This window comes from Meles meles, chromosome 5 (genome assembly GCF_922984935.1).
Source record: "Meles meles chromosome 5, mMelMel3.1 paternal haplotype, whole genome shotgun sequence".
Classification (NCBI taxonomy): domain Eukaryota; kingdom Metazoa; phylum Chordata; class Mammalia; order Carnivora; family Mustelidae; genus Meles; species Meles meles.
Genome location: NC_060070.1, coordinates 47,578,609 through 47,596,038, shown reverse-complemented (window position 1 = coordinate 47,596,038; position 17,430 = coordinate 47,578,609). Strand labels below are relative to the sequence as shown.

At 35.4% G+C, this 17,430-nt stretch overlaps 1 protein-coding gene across 5 annotated transcripts in view; it reads right to left on the bottom strand.

The window, feature by feature from the left end:
• UBE3D (ubiquitin protein ligase E3D) overlaps positions 1–17,430 on the bottom strand; it is a 166,995-nt gene that overhangs the window by 111,734 nt on the left and 37,831 nt on the right. For all 5 annotated transcript variants that reach the window (XR_006818258.1, XM_046004316.1, XM_046004317.1 and 2 more), the window contains 4 exons: positions 16,446–16,515; positions 8,013–8,082; positions 6,921–7,029; positions 4,897–5,060 (listed from right to left, as the gene is read on the bottom strand). Coding sequence is in view for 4 of the 5 variants with exons in the window: in XM_046004316.1 (XP_045860272.1) it covers positions 4,897–5,060; positions 6,921–7,029; positions 8,013–8,082; positions 16,446–16,515 (413 nt within the window). In the remaining variant the exon portion in view is untranslated. The remainder of the gene's footprint in view (positions 1–4,896; positions 5,061–6,920; positions 7,030–8,012; positions 8,083–16,445; positions 16,516–17,430) is intronic.

Below are 17,430 nucleotides of genomic sequence, written 5' to 3'. Positions count from 1 at the left end.
CAAATACAAAGATGAGCAGAAAACTATGAACCATTCACTTAACAAATGTTTTGTTAAATGTGACCATAAATTGTATATATTGAGCACTTCTACAAGAACTCATCTAGGGGCACCTAAGTGGCTCAGTCAGTTGAGCATCTGCCTTAGGCTCAGGTCGTGATACCAGAGTCTTGGGATTGAGCCCCACATTCTGCACCCCGCTCAGTGGGGAGCCTGCTACTCCCCTTACTTATGCTCCCTCTCTCTCAGAAAAAAAAAAGAGAACAAGAAGAAGAAGAAGAAGAACAACAATAACAACAACAACAACTCATCTAGATGTAGTAATGAGCAAGATAGGTGAGTCCTGATTCACACCAAGTATATATCCAAGCCCAGGAATTCTAGTGGAAGCATCAAACATTTGGGAAAAGCAACATCATGAAACAAAGTATCAAACACAAAGAATCTTTCAAAGAGAACAGAGTTAACACCCAAAGGAAAGAGTTAATGGAGAAAACAGAAGACTTGAAGCATCACTATTATTCTCAGATATTGAGGGAATACTTCATTTGTAAGATAAGAACAGATTGTGACAGGAGAAAACCCTGGATAAACACTAACATTTAGATATATGTGTATGAAATCTTAGAAAAATAAAGATAAAGAGAAATCCTATAGGTTTTCAGAGAGATATAAGAAATTATCAGGTATTCAAGGACTGGCTACAGTTCAACTTTATAAGAACTATGAAAGGGCATATTTTATCAAAGCAAACAATGAAACAAAGACCACAAAGTGAAAAACAAAGGGCAAAAAGATACATACTATAACACTATTTATAAATATTTTAAAAACATCAAATATTTTCATGGAAATAGACATACAATAAAAATATAAAGACATTTATGGCCGCCATACATGAGTGTAAGAGGAAACAAAATGAGGGAGAGCTTCTTTAAGAAGAAGGAACCACTAGGGGCACCTGGGTGGCTCAGTGGATTAAGCCGCTGCCTTCGGCTCAGGTCACGATACCAGGGTCCTGGAATGGATCCCCGAATCGGGCTCTCTGCTCCACGGGGAGCCTGCTTCCTCCTCTCTCTCTCTGCCTGCCTTTCTGCCTACTTGTGATCTCTCTCTCTCTGTCAAATAAATAAATAAAATCTTAAAAAAAAAAAAAAAAAGAAGAAGAAGGAACCCCTAGCAGCAGAATCATAAATGATCTCAACAGAGAGGAGAGTGCATGAGACGGGGAGAAAGAAGAAATGTGAAACTTTATTAAGAGTCTTTTCTTGCTCTGGTGAAGAATGTGGATACTAGTTAAATATAGAAATTGATAAGAAAAAAAAGTTTAAATGCATATGTTAGAAGTTTCAGGTTAACCACTAAAAATCATCTTGAAATAGATATTTTTTTTACTTCCAAATCATCAAGAAATGATACAGAGAAGACAACCAGTGTAAAAGACCATAGACTAAGTTCAACTAAATCAATAATCACAGTAAGTGTGGGTCAAATTCACTTTTATAATAGACTGCCATACTGGAGTTTGTTTTCACCTGTTTTTTGTTTTTTAATGGACCATTTATATTTGCTTTGTTCCAACACCCACCAAATATCTATATCTTTGGCTAATTCTTTTTTTTTTTTTGGCACTTATTAGTTTTTTTTAAGATTTAAATTCAATTAATTAACCCATAATATATTATTGTTTCAGGGATATAGGTCTGTGATTCATTAGTCTTATATTATACCCAGTGCTCATAACATCACATGCCCTTCTTAATGTCCATCACCCAGTTACCCCATCCTCCCACCCACCACCCCTCCAGCACCCCTCAGTTTGTTTCCTAAGATTAAGATTTTTTTTTTTTCTCTCTCTGGTTTCATCTTGTTTCCTTTTTTTCCTCTCTTTCCCTATGATCCTCTGCCTTGTTTCTTAAATTTCACGTATCAGTGAGATCATATGATAATTGTCTTTCTCTGAATTCACCTGTTGGTTTTTTTTTTTTTTTTTTAATTTAAGTCAGCTGCACACAATGTAGGGCTTAAACTCAGGACCCTAAGATCAAGAGTCACATGCTCTACTGACTGAGCCAGCCAGATGCCCCAGTCAGTTTCAAAATATCCACCTACATGGTTTATAAGGTACACATTAGCAAGACACATACCTAAGACAAAATAACACAGACAGCTGTAAAAAAAGAAATGGAAAAACATTCCCCTTTTCCATGGGGCTTACATTTCAAGACTCCCCCAGTGGATGCCTGAAACCCCAGAGAGTACCCAACCCTATACATATTATGCTTTTTTCCTATACATACATACCTATGATAAGGTTTAATTTATAAATCAGGCATGGTAAGAGATTAACAATAACTAGTATAAAATAGAACAATTACAATGATATGTAAATGTGATCTCTTTCTCTCTCAAAATACCTTCTTGTACTGAACTCACCCTTCTTATGATGGTGATGATGCGAAATGACAAAATACCTGTGTGATGAGATGAAGTGAGGTGTGTGATGGAGACACCGTGACCTCGCTAGCTACGACTGACCCTCTGACCATACATCAGGAGGAGGGTCATGTGCTTGTGGATGGCAGGTACCACAGGTGAGAAACCACAGGACATGAAACTGCCGGTAAGAGGGGACTACTGTACACCAAATTAGTAATTTCAAGAAAAGGAAAGTAAATATAATATTAACATTAGGCAAAATGGAATTAAATGCATCAAATGGATCGCCAGGTTTACACACTTCACAGCAAGTGTGTAAACCTGGCTATTCACAGACCTGTACCCCTGGGGATAAAAATACATTATATGTTTATTAAAAAAAAAAATTGGAAGGGGAGGCGAACCATAAGAGACTATGGACTCTGAAAAACAACTTGAGGGTTTTGAAGGGCCAGGGGTGGGAGGTTGGGGGAACAGGTGGTGGGTAATAGGGAGGGCACGTTTTGCATGGAGCACTGGGTGTTGTGCAAAAACAATGAATACTGTTATGCTGAAAAAATTTTTAAAAAATCATTAATTTGAAAGATAAAAAAATTAAAATTAAAACCATAAAAAAATGCATCAAATGGAAGGAGAGCAAATTCTCTCAAGTATAAAATATGCAATTAGTCAACGTGTCATGGCACAAACATTTATGTACCTAAAAACAGCTCCAAAATATATGATGCAGAAACTGATATCAAAATTAGAACAAAAAAACTTCTATAATCATAGTGTGATTTAACATACCTCTCTCGAAAATGCACATTTCAAAAGAATAAAAAATGTGAAAGGTTTTAATAAGCTTCACTATGTAAGTCTAAATATACAAAAGTACACACATGCACAAACACAAACAATAGAGGATAGAAGCCACCAACAGCTTAAAACGTGACTATGTATTAGGCCACACATGCACCGAAGTCCCCAAAGCATCAAAGCATAAGTGACAGTCTCTGATCAAACCTCAAAACAACACAAGAGTCAGATGGGCAAAAATCTAAATGGCAGTGTGTGAGGCTTCAGGGAAGTGGCATTTATAGAAACTTTAGGTAGGAGTATAAATGGCCAATGCCTTTTTTACACAGTAAGTTGATACTATCTATACAAAAATTTCAAAGTCATACTTTGCCACAGCAATTCTACTTCTAGAAATCCCTCATAAAATACGTACACATAATTACAGAACAAATATGTGTAACAACACAGCACAATGCTAATTATAGCAGGAAAATAGTAATAACCCAAGACTCTAACAACAGAAAAATAGTTACATTATTTATAGTATATCCATTTCATAAAATGCCAAGCACTGACATGGAAAGAATCTCCAAGACTCCACAGTGTTGCTTTTTTTTTTTTTTTAAAGTGTAAAAAATACATCTGTATCATTCAAATTATGTTAAGATAAAAAATAAATAGAAAAAGGAGTTGAAGAATACACAATATACTTTTGCTTCTGGAGAGGGACATGGTGAAGAACTTTTATATTGTACTTTATATATGCCTCAACTGTTTGAATATTTTATGATTTGTACTGCTTGTACAATCCAAAAGAGAAAAGAGCAATTTTTCAAAATTTCTTATTTACTCCCCAGAAAAAGACTGGGATCTTCCTGTTCTTATTACAAATTTGATCAAACTCATTGGAGAGAACAGAACAAGGGTAAACTTCCAACTGTTCCCTCTGCCAGAACACTGTTCTCTCAGATAAGGCTCACTCCTTCACTTCCTTCGCATTTTCCACTTAAATATCATCTTATCTGAGAAAACTTCCTTAACTTTTCAATATAAAATGACAACCTCCCACACCTATTCTACTGCCCCCCAACTACTTTGCCTTGTTTTCCCTTTCACTGGAGTACTTTCAACACCTGTGTCTTAGTGTCCATATCTCTAAAATCAGGGTGATAACAGTATCTATCCCACAGAGTTGATGCTAGGATTCAGTGAGCCAGAGCCCTCGGATGAGTGCCGGGCTCTCAGTAGGAGCCCCATCAGTCCATGATTTTATGCCCCTTTTGTGGATGGTCCGCCTTCCCCTTATTACAATGACACACCCAGGAAAGAAAGGACTGTGATTTGCTCACAACTGCATCCTAAATGCCTGGAAAGTACTTTTATCAGTAAATATTCATAGCTGTTGATGCCTGATTTAGCACTGCAGCCATATGCACAGACAGCTGAGATTACAAGAAAAAGATCAATTATTTTCAGTAAAAGCAAGCTTTCTGCAACTAACATGAATCATCTGTAATAATTCAATCTACTTTAAAGCATAATATTTAGCAGTAGGACTCCTAGAAGCTTCAAATAGGGAGTTGGTATGATACCATTTAATTCATTAATTTCTCAACACCGAATGGCAAAAGAAACTAAAACATAATGTGGAATGAGAAAAATGAAAGCACAACTTACTTTGCATTCCTGTTTTTGATACATGGCTGGTAGAGGACCTTGACGGCATTCCAGGCAGAACAGGAATCTGCCTTCAAGTTATCTTCCAACAGGGGGAACTTTTTGATACTTTTGGAACTTCCCAAAGATTCAATCACCAGACTGTCTGAGTTTAAAAGCCATAGCTAAAGATACGGAGAGAAAGGTCCAAGTATAAGGATATTATCATCACCCTATCTGTATCTCATACCACTAAAAACAAAATACACACAAAACTACAAAAATACCCGGAAAAAAAAGACAGGAGAACCCTGAAATAATTTTTAAGTATGGTAAGTCTTTCAAAGTGTAACATCTGGTAGAGCTGCTGAGATCATAGTTTAAAAAGTTTAAAAAAAAAAAAAAAGACAACCAACTAGGAGAAAATATTTAATATGTAGATACAAAGTTATTATCTGTAATATATAGAGTTTCCAGGAATTAAGAAGGGGGCAAAAACAGCCCAACAGAAATAAAGGCAAAGAATATGAACAGAAGTAACAGAATAAGTGATGAACATATATAAAAATGTTAATAATAAGGAAATGTAAAAATCATGTGCCACCATTTTTCACTTATTAGATTGGCAAGTACAGAAAGATGGTGACGTTCAGTTCAATAGAGGGGTTTGGACTGCTGGTGAAAGAGCGTTATGGGATTTGGATGCATGCTGTTCATTGAGGGGCTCAGCTGGAGTCAGACTTCAGCTTGATCCCACGGGGAGCTATGATGCAAGAATGGCACCTACATTGTTTCCCACCTCGAGACAGGAGGCCTCTGCTTTCTGTACTCCAGGATCAAATCACTGGCAGTAGACTGACCAGGGCGGGGGGGGGGGGGGGGGGAAGACCTGACTTCCTGAACAAGGTGGCACCTGTCATGTGAGGGCATGCCTCTGGAGACAAGGCAGCTGAGCACCATTAGCAGCCCACATGTCTCAGCAGCTGGGAAATGGGTGCACCAGCCTGAGTAAGACCTGGGTGGGGTACCAAGAATGTCTCACTACATGGGACAAATGAGTACATTTTCTGGTGGGTGATAATTACCAGTTTAAAAAACACAAATTCTAATACCGTCTTAGATTAGAAAGGTCTATTTCTAAAGAAGTACTAAAATACACATGCAAAAATTATTTTCATTGAAGCACTGTCTTTAACAGCCACACACTGGAATTCTAGGCATTAAAGACCCTGGTCTATATTTACACTCCCAAGGAACAATCCTTATGATACACTGTTGAGTGAAGTAAACATGATAAAGAAAAATGCTCGTCATGTGATTCGGGTATGTTTCACAAACAGAAAAGCAGAAATGTGAGCATATGAACAAGAGAGCTGTACACAGAGAGGGAGAAGACGCTGATGGACACACCACACCGTTAGTAATGTTTACCTTCAAATCCTACGATACAACAAGACAAGGAGAGAAGACAAGTTGGGGGAATATCACTTCTTTTACATTCCTCATGTTGTCTGAATGTTTCAAGAAGGTATTACTTTTATAACAAACAAGTTTTTTGAATTTATTTTTTTTTAAGATTTTTATTTATTTGACACAGAGAGAGAGAGAGGGGTCTCATGTTAAGCATTCTCACCCCATACACACATACACAAAAACAGGAACAACAGAACATATTTTAAACAGAAGAGTATCAAAGGGAAAAATAGGGGGAAAATCAATAGGGGGGAAAAAGTGACAGAAACAGAATTAAGTTATAGTGACCAAGAAAAGCCATGAACAACTTAGAGTGAAAAACTTTATTTTGTGGTGTGAGCAGGAATCAGGTTTTATTTCTTTCTATATCCCTAGTGCCTAGCACATAGAGACACTTGATCTATTATCAAATTAAGGGAGTCTGATCTTGAATTAAACTGATATTACAAACTCAAATTTCTGATCATTTCTTTTCTAGACCTGAGACTTAAAGAAAAAAGAATGGCAAGACTAACGAATTTCTGAGACCCTAGATTACCATGCCCCCGAAAGCTAGGAGAATCACTTCTTACCAGGATGTACACTTTGCCATCATGACCTTGAATAGTGAATCTAAAAGTGCTTCTAGCAGTGGAGAGTTCCACTAGACACTGGGCGATAACACTCTGTACAAACTGAGACCTGTTTGAATAGAAATAAATTTTCACAATGTGCCTCTCATAATAACTCTAACTGGCAAGAGGACCCAGAAATACCCACGGGGTACCTAAAAGGCAGACGTGTGTGCAGCCTGACTTTTCTATATGCTGCCCATCCCTTCACAGACTGTGCTAATGTGGATTTTAATATATTTTAATGTATTTGTGTTTCCTCCAGTCTTCTTATAACCTATTCTCCAATCCTTAACACACTTCCCATCCCAAACCTAACTATTCCCCTTGACTGAATAAAAAATACTGTATAGTCAATATTCCATTTGTGCTGCCCCACGTTAAACAGTAAGTTAAAAAAGAAGGCGAGATATTTCATCCCAAACATTAGACAGTATTATAAATGATGTCTTCCATTTGCATCCGTCCCCTCAAAGAGTCAGAGCTGAGGCACAGAATCAAAATATTTACAGGAGGATAAGTTTTAAGGTTATATTCAGATTGCCATAATTTCTAGATATCCATAAATAAACTGAAACAGTTAACTTCAGTTTGCAAAATAAAAAGATTCAAAAGAAAGAAAAAGCTAATGGATTTAGTGGCTAAGTAACTTTTTTTTTGAAAACACAGGAGTCATTTGAAAACTGACTCAAGTTTCAAATTTAAATTAAGTAAAATTTATCCCAGAAATAATTATTCAAAAACCTATTGGTGATTAAGTTATGAGACCCTGGATATATGACAAATAGAAAGAAGCACCAAAAAAATTCAGGTTTAGAAGATTTATATGATGAGCACATTTATTTATGCCACTATGTAATAAACAATAAATGAATCCTCGAGTCTTTTGTATGTGTGGTTTGGTTCAACTGCCTCAAAGCCTATTTTGAAGGTTTTTATTTTTCTTTTCCAAATAAAGGGAGGTATAAATAAAAATGAATTCCCAAATAATTAATTGTACCTATCATTCTCCACATTTGAAACTGCAGAATAAATTTCATTTGCAATTTGTACCTTGATATGATAGAAAATTTTCTTTCAGATGGCTGAATAATTATCTCTGTCATATAAAACTTGGTAGTTTCTAGAAACAAAAATAAGATAATTAAAATCTAATTTTAAATTTAAAAACATTTTTATGGTGAGTATACTGGTCCTAATTACAACATCTCAAACTAAATATTTTGTACACATACTAGTAAAATTCACTTTCAGTAAAAATTTTCCCAAAATGACTTAGTGTAAGACACCAACAAGACACAAGGAGAGTGTCCTGAGACTTGAGGGGGCCTGGTGTTTTAGAACACATGCCCAAGTGAATCCTGGTACAGCAACACTGTTCACATGCATGGAAGGTTAGAAAAATCAGCCACATTACAGCCATGGCTCACTTAGTAGAAACTAGTCATTTATTTCCACATTTCTATAGTCACAAACCTAGGAGTCACTGGAACAGGCTTTGGAATCACAGTGTCCCAAAGCCCATAAAAAGATGCTGTAAACCTCACATTAGTATTTCCCAGAATCTCAACGAGTCTATTAATGCACAATTCCCAACAAATCTGGTTATCTACTTAGTTTATAGAAAAATTTGAACAGTAAACTAAGTATCTTATAGAAATTAATAGAAACATAACCATTTTGAATTTTTTAAAAATCCATGGAAAATGTTTCTTTTCATTAGTAATACAGGAAATACAAATTAAAAGGAGATATTCTGCAGCATCAAATAAATATTTGTGAATGACAAAACACAGCAATGATGATGATATGGAGAAATGAGTACACTTAGACACATATTGCTATCAGAACTGCAAATGATACATTTCTGGAAAGCCACTTAATGAAGACCTTAAATATATTCTGATGCCATCATTAAATACCTAAGAATTTATCTCAAAGAAATATTCATACCTGTAAAAATGCTTGTATTAATTAAACTGAAAACAAATTCTCTAAAAATTGAGAATGGTTGGGCTAAACAATTACACATTTAGGCAAGTGAATTCTATGCAATCATTGAGAATGGTGTGCCAAATAATTTTAATTGTCTAAGTAAAATGGAGAGTTATTCTCAGTACATTTTCTGAAAATGTTTTGAATTGTTCAATATAACATACAAAAAAGCCAAAAAAAAATCAATAGACAGTTTAACAGCGTATTACGTATATAAAGCCATAATGATGAATTTATCTACTTCTCCTTTAAGTTCAATTTTTCATTTTGCTATTTTGAAATCATGTTACTAGATGCAGAATTGAACCTTTTAACATTATGAAGTGATCCCTTCTAGCTGCTGTTGAACTGTACCTTAATTCTATAATTTTAATCCTATAAGATATTATTATTATGGCTTTATGCAGTTAGCATCCCCTTAATGTCTCCCACATATTTACCACTGTCTATACCAATCCTTCTTGAATTTAGACTTTCTATTTGGGATGATTTTCTTCTATTCTCTAAAGGTAGAATTCTGTTCTTCCACAAGTGCAATTTCTTTTAATTAAAAAAAAAACAAATGAATAGAAATAAATTATTCTAGTTTTTGTCTGAAAAATATCTTTGTCTTGATTCACAGCAGAACATTTTCACCATATAAAATCCTAGGTTAACAGTTTTTAACCTTTGTGCACACTGACACTTGGATTCCATTGTCTTCAAACTTTCATTATTTCTGCTCCTTTGAAAGTGATGTCACTTTACTTCAATTGTTTTTAAGATGTTCTGGTTTTTGTTTATTTTGCTGTATCATTCTGTATGTCTCACTATAGACTTCTTTTCATCTTACTTGGGTTTCATTTAATTAGAATTCTTGGACCTCCTCAACCTTAGGCTTACTGTTTCTATCACTTTTGTAAAATTCTTAGCAATTACCTCTTCAAATATTGCCTCATATTTCTTTTCCTTCTAGAAGTCTAACTAAAAATAGGTTAGAGTACAGAGGTTCCTCAAAAAATTAAAAATAGAACTACCCTATGATTCAGCGATTATAAAACTAGGTATTTACCCAAAGAATAAAAAAATTCTAATTTAAAGTGACATGTGCACTCTGATGTTTATAGCAGCATTATCAACAATAGCTAAATTGTGGAAAGACCCCAAATGTCCGTTGACTGATGAATGGCAGTGTGAGTGCACACACACACACACACACACACACACACTCTGAAATATTACTTGGCCATAAAAAGAATGAAATCTTGCCATTTGCAACAATGTGGATGGAGCTAGAGAGTATTATGCTAAGTAAAGTAACTCAGACAAAGACAAATACCATATAATTTCACTCATATGTGAACTTAAGAAACAAAACAAATGGGGGTGCCTGGGTGGCTCAGTCAGTTAAGCATCAGACTCTCGATTTTGGCTCAGGTCATCTCAGGGTTCTGAGATTAAGCCCTGAATCTGGCCTGACACTGGGTGTAGAGCCTGCTTAAGATTCTCTCTCTCCTTCTACCCCTCTCCACACCACTCCACTCTCTCCCTCTTAAAAAAAATTCATAGAGGAAAAAAAGAGAGATGAAAATCAAAAAACAGACTCTTAACTACAAAGAACAAAATGATGGTTACAAGACTGGAGGTGGGTAAGACGATGGGTTAAACAGGTGATGGGAATTAAGGAGGGCACTTGTTTAATGAGCACCAGGTGTTGTATGTAATGCTAAATCACTATACACTTGAAACTAATATTACAGTGTATGTTCACTGGAATTTAAGTAAAAACTAAAAAAAGCAAAAAAAAAAACATGTTAGATCTTCTTGGTGTATGTTTTACATCTTACTTTCTTCTCTATTTTTGCCTTCTTGTCTCTCTGTGGATTATGGATTCTTCTTATCTATCTTCTATTTATGAATTATTTCTCCAAGTTGCCTCCATCTGCCTTTAAATTATCCACTAAAGTGGGGCTTTGGTGGCTTAGTTGGTTAAGCATCTGCCTTGAGCTTAAGTCATGATCCCAAGATGCTGGGATTGAGCCCCACATTGGGTTCCTCATTCAGCGGGGAGCCTGCTGCTCCAACTCTTCTTCTGCCCCTCCCCCTCCTTGTGCTGTCAAATAAATAAGCAAAATCTTTCATAAAAAATCATCCACTAAATTCTAAATTTCCATTATATGTATTTTTTAGAAATTCTATTGTAGATCTTTTCCAAATATGCTTGCTGTTGTTTCCTTTGCCTTTGATACCTTCAAACTTCTTATACTGTTCAATATAGGAAAGCATGATTATTCCAGTTTACGTGTGTCAATTCTAATAATAGAAGTCAGTTTCTGTTTGTTTGCTGCTTTTGTTAGTTCTTGTCGATGGAAATCTAATTTACTTGTGTACTTATTTATCTTTGGTTGGAACACTGTACTTGACAAATTATTTGTGGGAATAATATGAGTTTTACAATGAGGAGATTTTACTCCAGAGGTGATTTGCATTTGATTTTGCCAGGCATATGGGTGTTATAGCTATTCCAAGGCAGACTAACCAAGTTCAAGACTTGAAATTCCCTAAAGTGCCAAAGGGTTGATATAGATCTATAATTCCACAGGGCTGTTCCACTTCTCATTCTCCTTCACAGTAAGGGTTTGGCTCTTTAGGGTCCCAAAATTTTGTTCAGAGTTGTCTACTAGGTTCCCTTTTGCTGTAGTCTTTAATTTATGTCCTTACTTCTCAAACCAATCAAAATAAAAGTTCTAGGTGTGCCTGGGTGGCTCAGTTGTTAAGCATCTACCTTCAGCTCAGGTCATGATACCCGGGTCCTGGGTTCTAGCCCCGCATTGATTGCTCAGTGGGAAGCCTGTTTCTCCCTCTCCCACTCCCCCTTGCTTGTGTTCCCTCTTCTGCTTCATCTCTCTCTGTCAAATAAATAAATATTTTAAAATAAATAAATACATAAATAAATAAAAGTTCTAATTTTAGAAAATTGGCATATTGCAGGGAAAAGGTGGATTCTTTTTTGCTAAACTTTGAGTTTGCTCATGTGGTAATTTACCCATATATTTTCTATTTATCTTGATCTTCATTCTTTCCTGTGGATTCCAGTCCATTTGTTTTCTTTCACTCCAGCTGAAGAACTTTTTTTAGCATTTTTTGTAGAGATGATCTGCTAGTAATGTGTAACTTCCCTCTATATGAAAATGCTCTTAGTTTTGCCTTCATTTTTGAAGGACAGTTTTGCTGGATATATGATTATTAGCTGACAGGTTTGTTTTTTTTTAATTTTCCTCCCAGCATTTTTAATATCTCATTTTAATGTCTTCACTATTTCTGCAAAGAGTCAGCCTTAATTGTATCATGAAGTCCCTATATGTGATGTTTCATTTTTCTCTTGTACTTTTAAGATTCTTCTTCTTTGGCTTTCATCAGTTTGACTACAGTGTGCCTGTGTGAAGTGTTCTGTGTGTTTATGCTAGTTTTTATTGCACTTCTTAGATCTAAAAGTTAATGAATTTCAGCAGATTTGCTAAGATTTCAGCCATTGTTTTTTAAATATTTTTTCATGAGTTATTCTTTTTCTTCTTACCTCTGAGATTCCATTTACACATTAACTGAAACATTTTGATATTGTCCCACAAATCTCTGAGGTCCTATCCATTTTGATTCAGACTTTTTTCCTGTTCTTTGCATTTTCTATTAATATGCCTTCAAGTTAAATTATTATTTTTCCTCCTATCATCTCAAATATGTACCTTAGCTGATCTAATGAACTTTTTAGTTACTGTAGTTTTCAGCTCTGAAATTACCGATGGTTCTCTCTGTGAAGTTTCCAATTTGTTGAGATGTGCTATTATTTCACTCAAGAGTTCACCCTTTTAATTTTTAGTCATATTTATAACAGCCACTTCAACATCTTTGTCTAATATTTGTGCAAATCTAATATTTGCACTTATTCAGTACCTGTATTTTGAGTCCTGTTTTTTAGTACCAATCACTCTTTTCCGTTTATTTGAGTGTCTAATAATTTCCAAATGGAATAGGACACTGTATGTAATATAATGTTGCTATTCTGGATTTTGTTTTGTTCTTTTAAGGGTTGTTGACTTATAATAGTCAATTAACTAGCCTGGACTCAAACTATGAAATACGTCTTCCCACAGAGTGTAGTCACTAATGTTTCTGCTCAGTTTTATTTTGCTTAGCCTGGCTCCCTAGAGAGTATTCATTATACCTGCACAGGTTGGTTGTCAACAAATCTGGGGACAAGTTTTGATCAAATGCCTCAAACCATTAAGGCTCCCACCTTCTGCTGCCTAACTGTGTGCGGACTGAGAAATGAAATCAAAGGCATGGGAAATGTGCAGGGCTCCCTGAGCTTCCAATTCTTATTGAACTCTCTGGAATCTACTGTGTGAATTTAACAGTCACCCAGAGCTCTGTGAAGAAGTTATCATCTCAGCCTATCCCCTGCTTTTGGCTTTCAAAATCTCCTTCTTAAATTTCTAGTTTCTCCTTTCCCTACCTTGAACCTTACATTATTATGACTATAATGATATCATGGTAATGTTTCCTTCCTTGTTCAGCCTTCCATTTTCCTGCAGTGAATAACTGCTTCTTTTCCATGTGTTTCGTTTTCCAAGCACTTTTACTTAATTCTTCCCATCTGATAAAATGGCTTATCTCAAGACTGTTACATGTGGTCAAACAAACCAAAGAATGTATCAGTTTCATTTTGTAATTGAAAAAATGTTTACTGCAGTCTTCTTTCCTTCGCTTCAATCTAGGCTATTATTCCCTAGGCCTGCCTGTGTGTCCCTCGCCCTTGGACTCCCTTATCTGTGTTAGAACATCTGTTTCCCAAATCCCATGTCTTTTCTCTAAAGGTTAAATCCTTAGGTTTGGTGAGGTATATCCTATTGGTACATTTCTAAGGAAAATATACATTTGAGGTCTGTGTTTTAAGACATTGCATTTCCAAATCTGTATGTGTTATCTTCATATTTGATTCGATAATTTGACTGGAAATCTGACTGGAAATCTTTTTCCTTCCGAATTATGAAGGTATTACTTCACTGTCTTCTAGATTTCAACAATGCTGTTAAGAGTTCAATGTCATTCTAATTCCTAATCTCTTGCTTGTTTTCCTCCGGAAACTTCTTCCTTGGTATTCAGAAATTACTCAATGATACAGCTTTGAGTAGCTTCCCAGGCACTGCATTAGTCATACTGGACGTGTAGTGGGCCCTTTTAGTTGAGAAACCGAAGCCCTAGCTCTGGAAAATAGCCTTGTAATGTTTTTGTTTAGTTTAGTTTTTTTTTTTTTTTTTTTTTTTAGTATTTCTGTTCTTTGATAATTTCCTAAACTCTGTTGTCTCTATTCTTTCTTTCTAGAATTTCTATTAGCTGAATATCCTAAAAGTCTCCATTCATTCATTCAACAAATATTTACTGGGTACCCACTACATGCCAGATATTTAGTGCTGAGGTTATAGTGATAAATGAGAAAAACAATATCTCTATCTTCAGGAAACTTACGTGATGATTTTTTTTTCTATAATTCCTTTCCGATTTTCAATCTCTGAATTTTGGTTCTGATTTATGAGATAAAATAGTTCCTTAATTTATTTTCTAGTCCTTTGGTTAGGTTTTTTAAGCAATCACATCTTTCATTCTATATTCTTTGAATTATGGAGGCCATATTATTCCATTTCTCTAAGAACATTATTTTGGTTAAAGATTTTGTTCTGTTTTATACATACTCCTGTTCTCCTCAGTGCCTTAATTCTGTCTACTTCATTATTTCCTTACTTCTCTTTTACAGTCTCTTTTATAGTTGGAGGCTTGCTCGAGTATCTGTTGATTCTCAGCAATCCATTCATATTTAAGGGTAAGGGAATAAAATGCTAACAGGAAAACTCTCAGGTGTAGGTACAAGGCTTATTGACTATAGGATGGCTGAATCTACGTTCACTTTATTGTTGAAGGAAGCTTACAAATCAGTGTCTCCACATCTCTTCTCTGGTTGGTATCCTTCCATTTTTCAAGAAAGAGTCTTCTAATCTCCTGCCTTGAGAGTATAAGCAAGTTGTAAAGAGAGAAAGAATCTTAGGAGTCTTACAGCTCCATCTAAAAATTTTGAGTTAAGTATCCTTCCGCCAGCTCCTTGTCTCAGACTGCTTTCCCTGTTACCTGCTGCCTCCAAATTCTGAGCAGACCAACTCTGTGGCTCTACCGTGGGCGCAAGCTCCCTCCTCACTCAGATGAACTACAGAGCTACCAAGTGTGCTACCACATCTCTCAGCTTTACAGCTTCCAAAACAGTCTGTGTATACCTCTTGTTTACATCACTGTCGCTTCCTCTCCATGTTTCTTTGTCTCTGTGGATGTACATCTTTTTTATTCCTTAACTGACATTTTAACTGGGCTTCAGGGAGAAGACAAAAGAATTAAAAAAATCAATTCCCCTAATTTGACTGAAAGCCTTAAAATATTCTAAGTTGTTACTTAAAGGGCTTGGTTTCATTCTCCAAAACAATGCTGAGGTGGCATCATTTACCCCTACTCATTCTTCCTTTTCTGTTCACTTTGAGCAAGTAACTACTTGCCAGATTCTGATAATTTTAAAATACAAACAAAAAAGACCACCATCTTTCTTCTTTTAGGTACACTAGCTTCACTTAAATCCCATCTTCTAATTATATTCAAAACAATTATTTATCACCTACAAAGCGTGTTGTAGCTCTCCAGACATTTTTAAACCTTATCTTTAAATAACGAGGTGATTTAATTTTCAGGATTTTATTATATTTGAAAGTGGTATAACACAGACTTTACATAAATACAATGAACACTACTGGGAAAAGAACAGGAACAGAGTACAAAACTCAGAATGTGGTTTCTTTCATTTCAATCCCCAGCCCTAAAATACAGCCCTGAGGAAGAGGGCAGCCAAGGAAACTTCTTCATCATCTCTATCAACCAATCCTGACTGAGGAGTTGTACTGAGAAAAAAGCTCCACTCTTCTTTAGGACAAACTTTATACTATTGCTTTATATCCACAGAGAGGATATGAAATATTGAAAATGACCCAACTTCTCAATGCTTAAAACTCAATACTATTACTTATAAAGGTCAAAATACACAAACTTCTTGGCATGTTGGATGATATGTTAGCTAATTTCTATTTTTTAAAAGATTTTATTTATTTATTTGCACAGAGAGAGAGGTCACAAGTAAGCAGAGAGGCAGGCAGATACAGAGAGAGGGGGAAGCAAGCTCCCTGCTGAGCATAGAGCCTGATGCAGGGCTCAATTCCAGGACCCTGGGATCATGACCCGAGCTGAAGGCAGAGGCCTTAACCCACTGAGCTACCCAGGTGCCCTTAATTTCTATTTTAAAAATCATCAATTCTAAACATATATTAGTTATCTATATTCCATATAGATTTCCTATAAAATCTCCTTCTACTCTTTTTTAATAAGAAGGCAATCATTTTGGCTTTTTTATTATGAAATTCTTACCTGATGACACGGTCTCTCCCAACATTACCTTGCAACGCTTACAAATTACTTTGGTATTTGCCTTTGGTTTCTGTAGAACAGAAAAATGTCATTTAAATGTCATTCAGCTTTTCTTAAAAGGAATATATAATTTTAACATAGTCTCTAGAGTATACATTGAACTTTACATTTTATTTTGCCCTCTACTAAATACTGGGAACACATTTAGCTTGTATGCATAATTCACATGCACGGAGATCATTTTTTTTTTTTTCAAATCTAAAGACAGAATAATGAATAGACTGATTTTTCTAAACCTAGCCACTTCTTGGTAATCTAATTGTTGTAAATAATTTGAACAGGAAGCACCTTACATTTCTAAAACGCACTTCCAAACATCCATTACCATTTAGGATAGGCAGATGGTGGACAACAAAGGCAGACAGAATAGGTGACTTGTCCCAATTCATGTGTCTAGAAAACAGGAGAATCAAAAACTGGAGACATTATTTTGATTCCCAGTCCAGTAATTTATGTAAAAGTAATCTATAATTCATAACCACTCACCAGAAGTCAAAATTATCTAGCCTACTCATCTAATTCTATTTTTCCACTTAAGATAAGCATTGTAACTGGAAAAACTGGAAAGTGTTCTGAGAAAAATTCCTGAAGCATTTTTAAACTTCAAAAATCTAAATTCATCATTTGGGATACAGCTTAAAGGGCTAGCATGCCTCTAATCATTAAGCAAAAAAAAAAAGTTCTTTTATATTCAGAGAACAGATTGGTGGTAGGGTGGTAAAAATGGGTGAGGGGTCAAAAGGTACAAACTTCCAGTTACAAAACATGGAAGTCATGGGGATGTAATGTACAGCATGGCAACTACAGTTAATAATACTGTATTATATATTTAAAGTTGCTAAGAGTAGATCTAAAAGTAACATAATGTTATATGTCAGTTATACCTCAATTTAAAAAAAAGTTACTGCTTTGTAGTTTTTTTTTA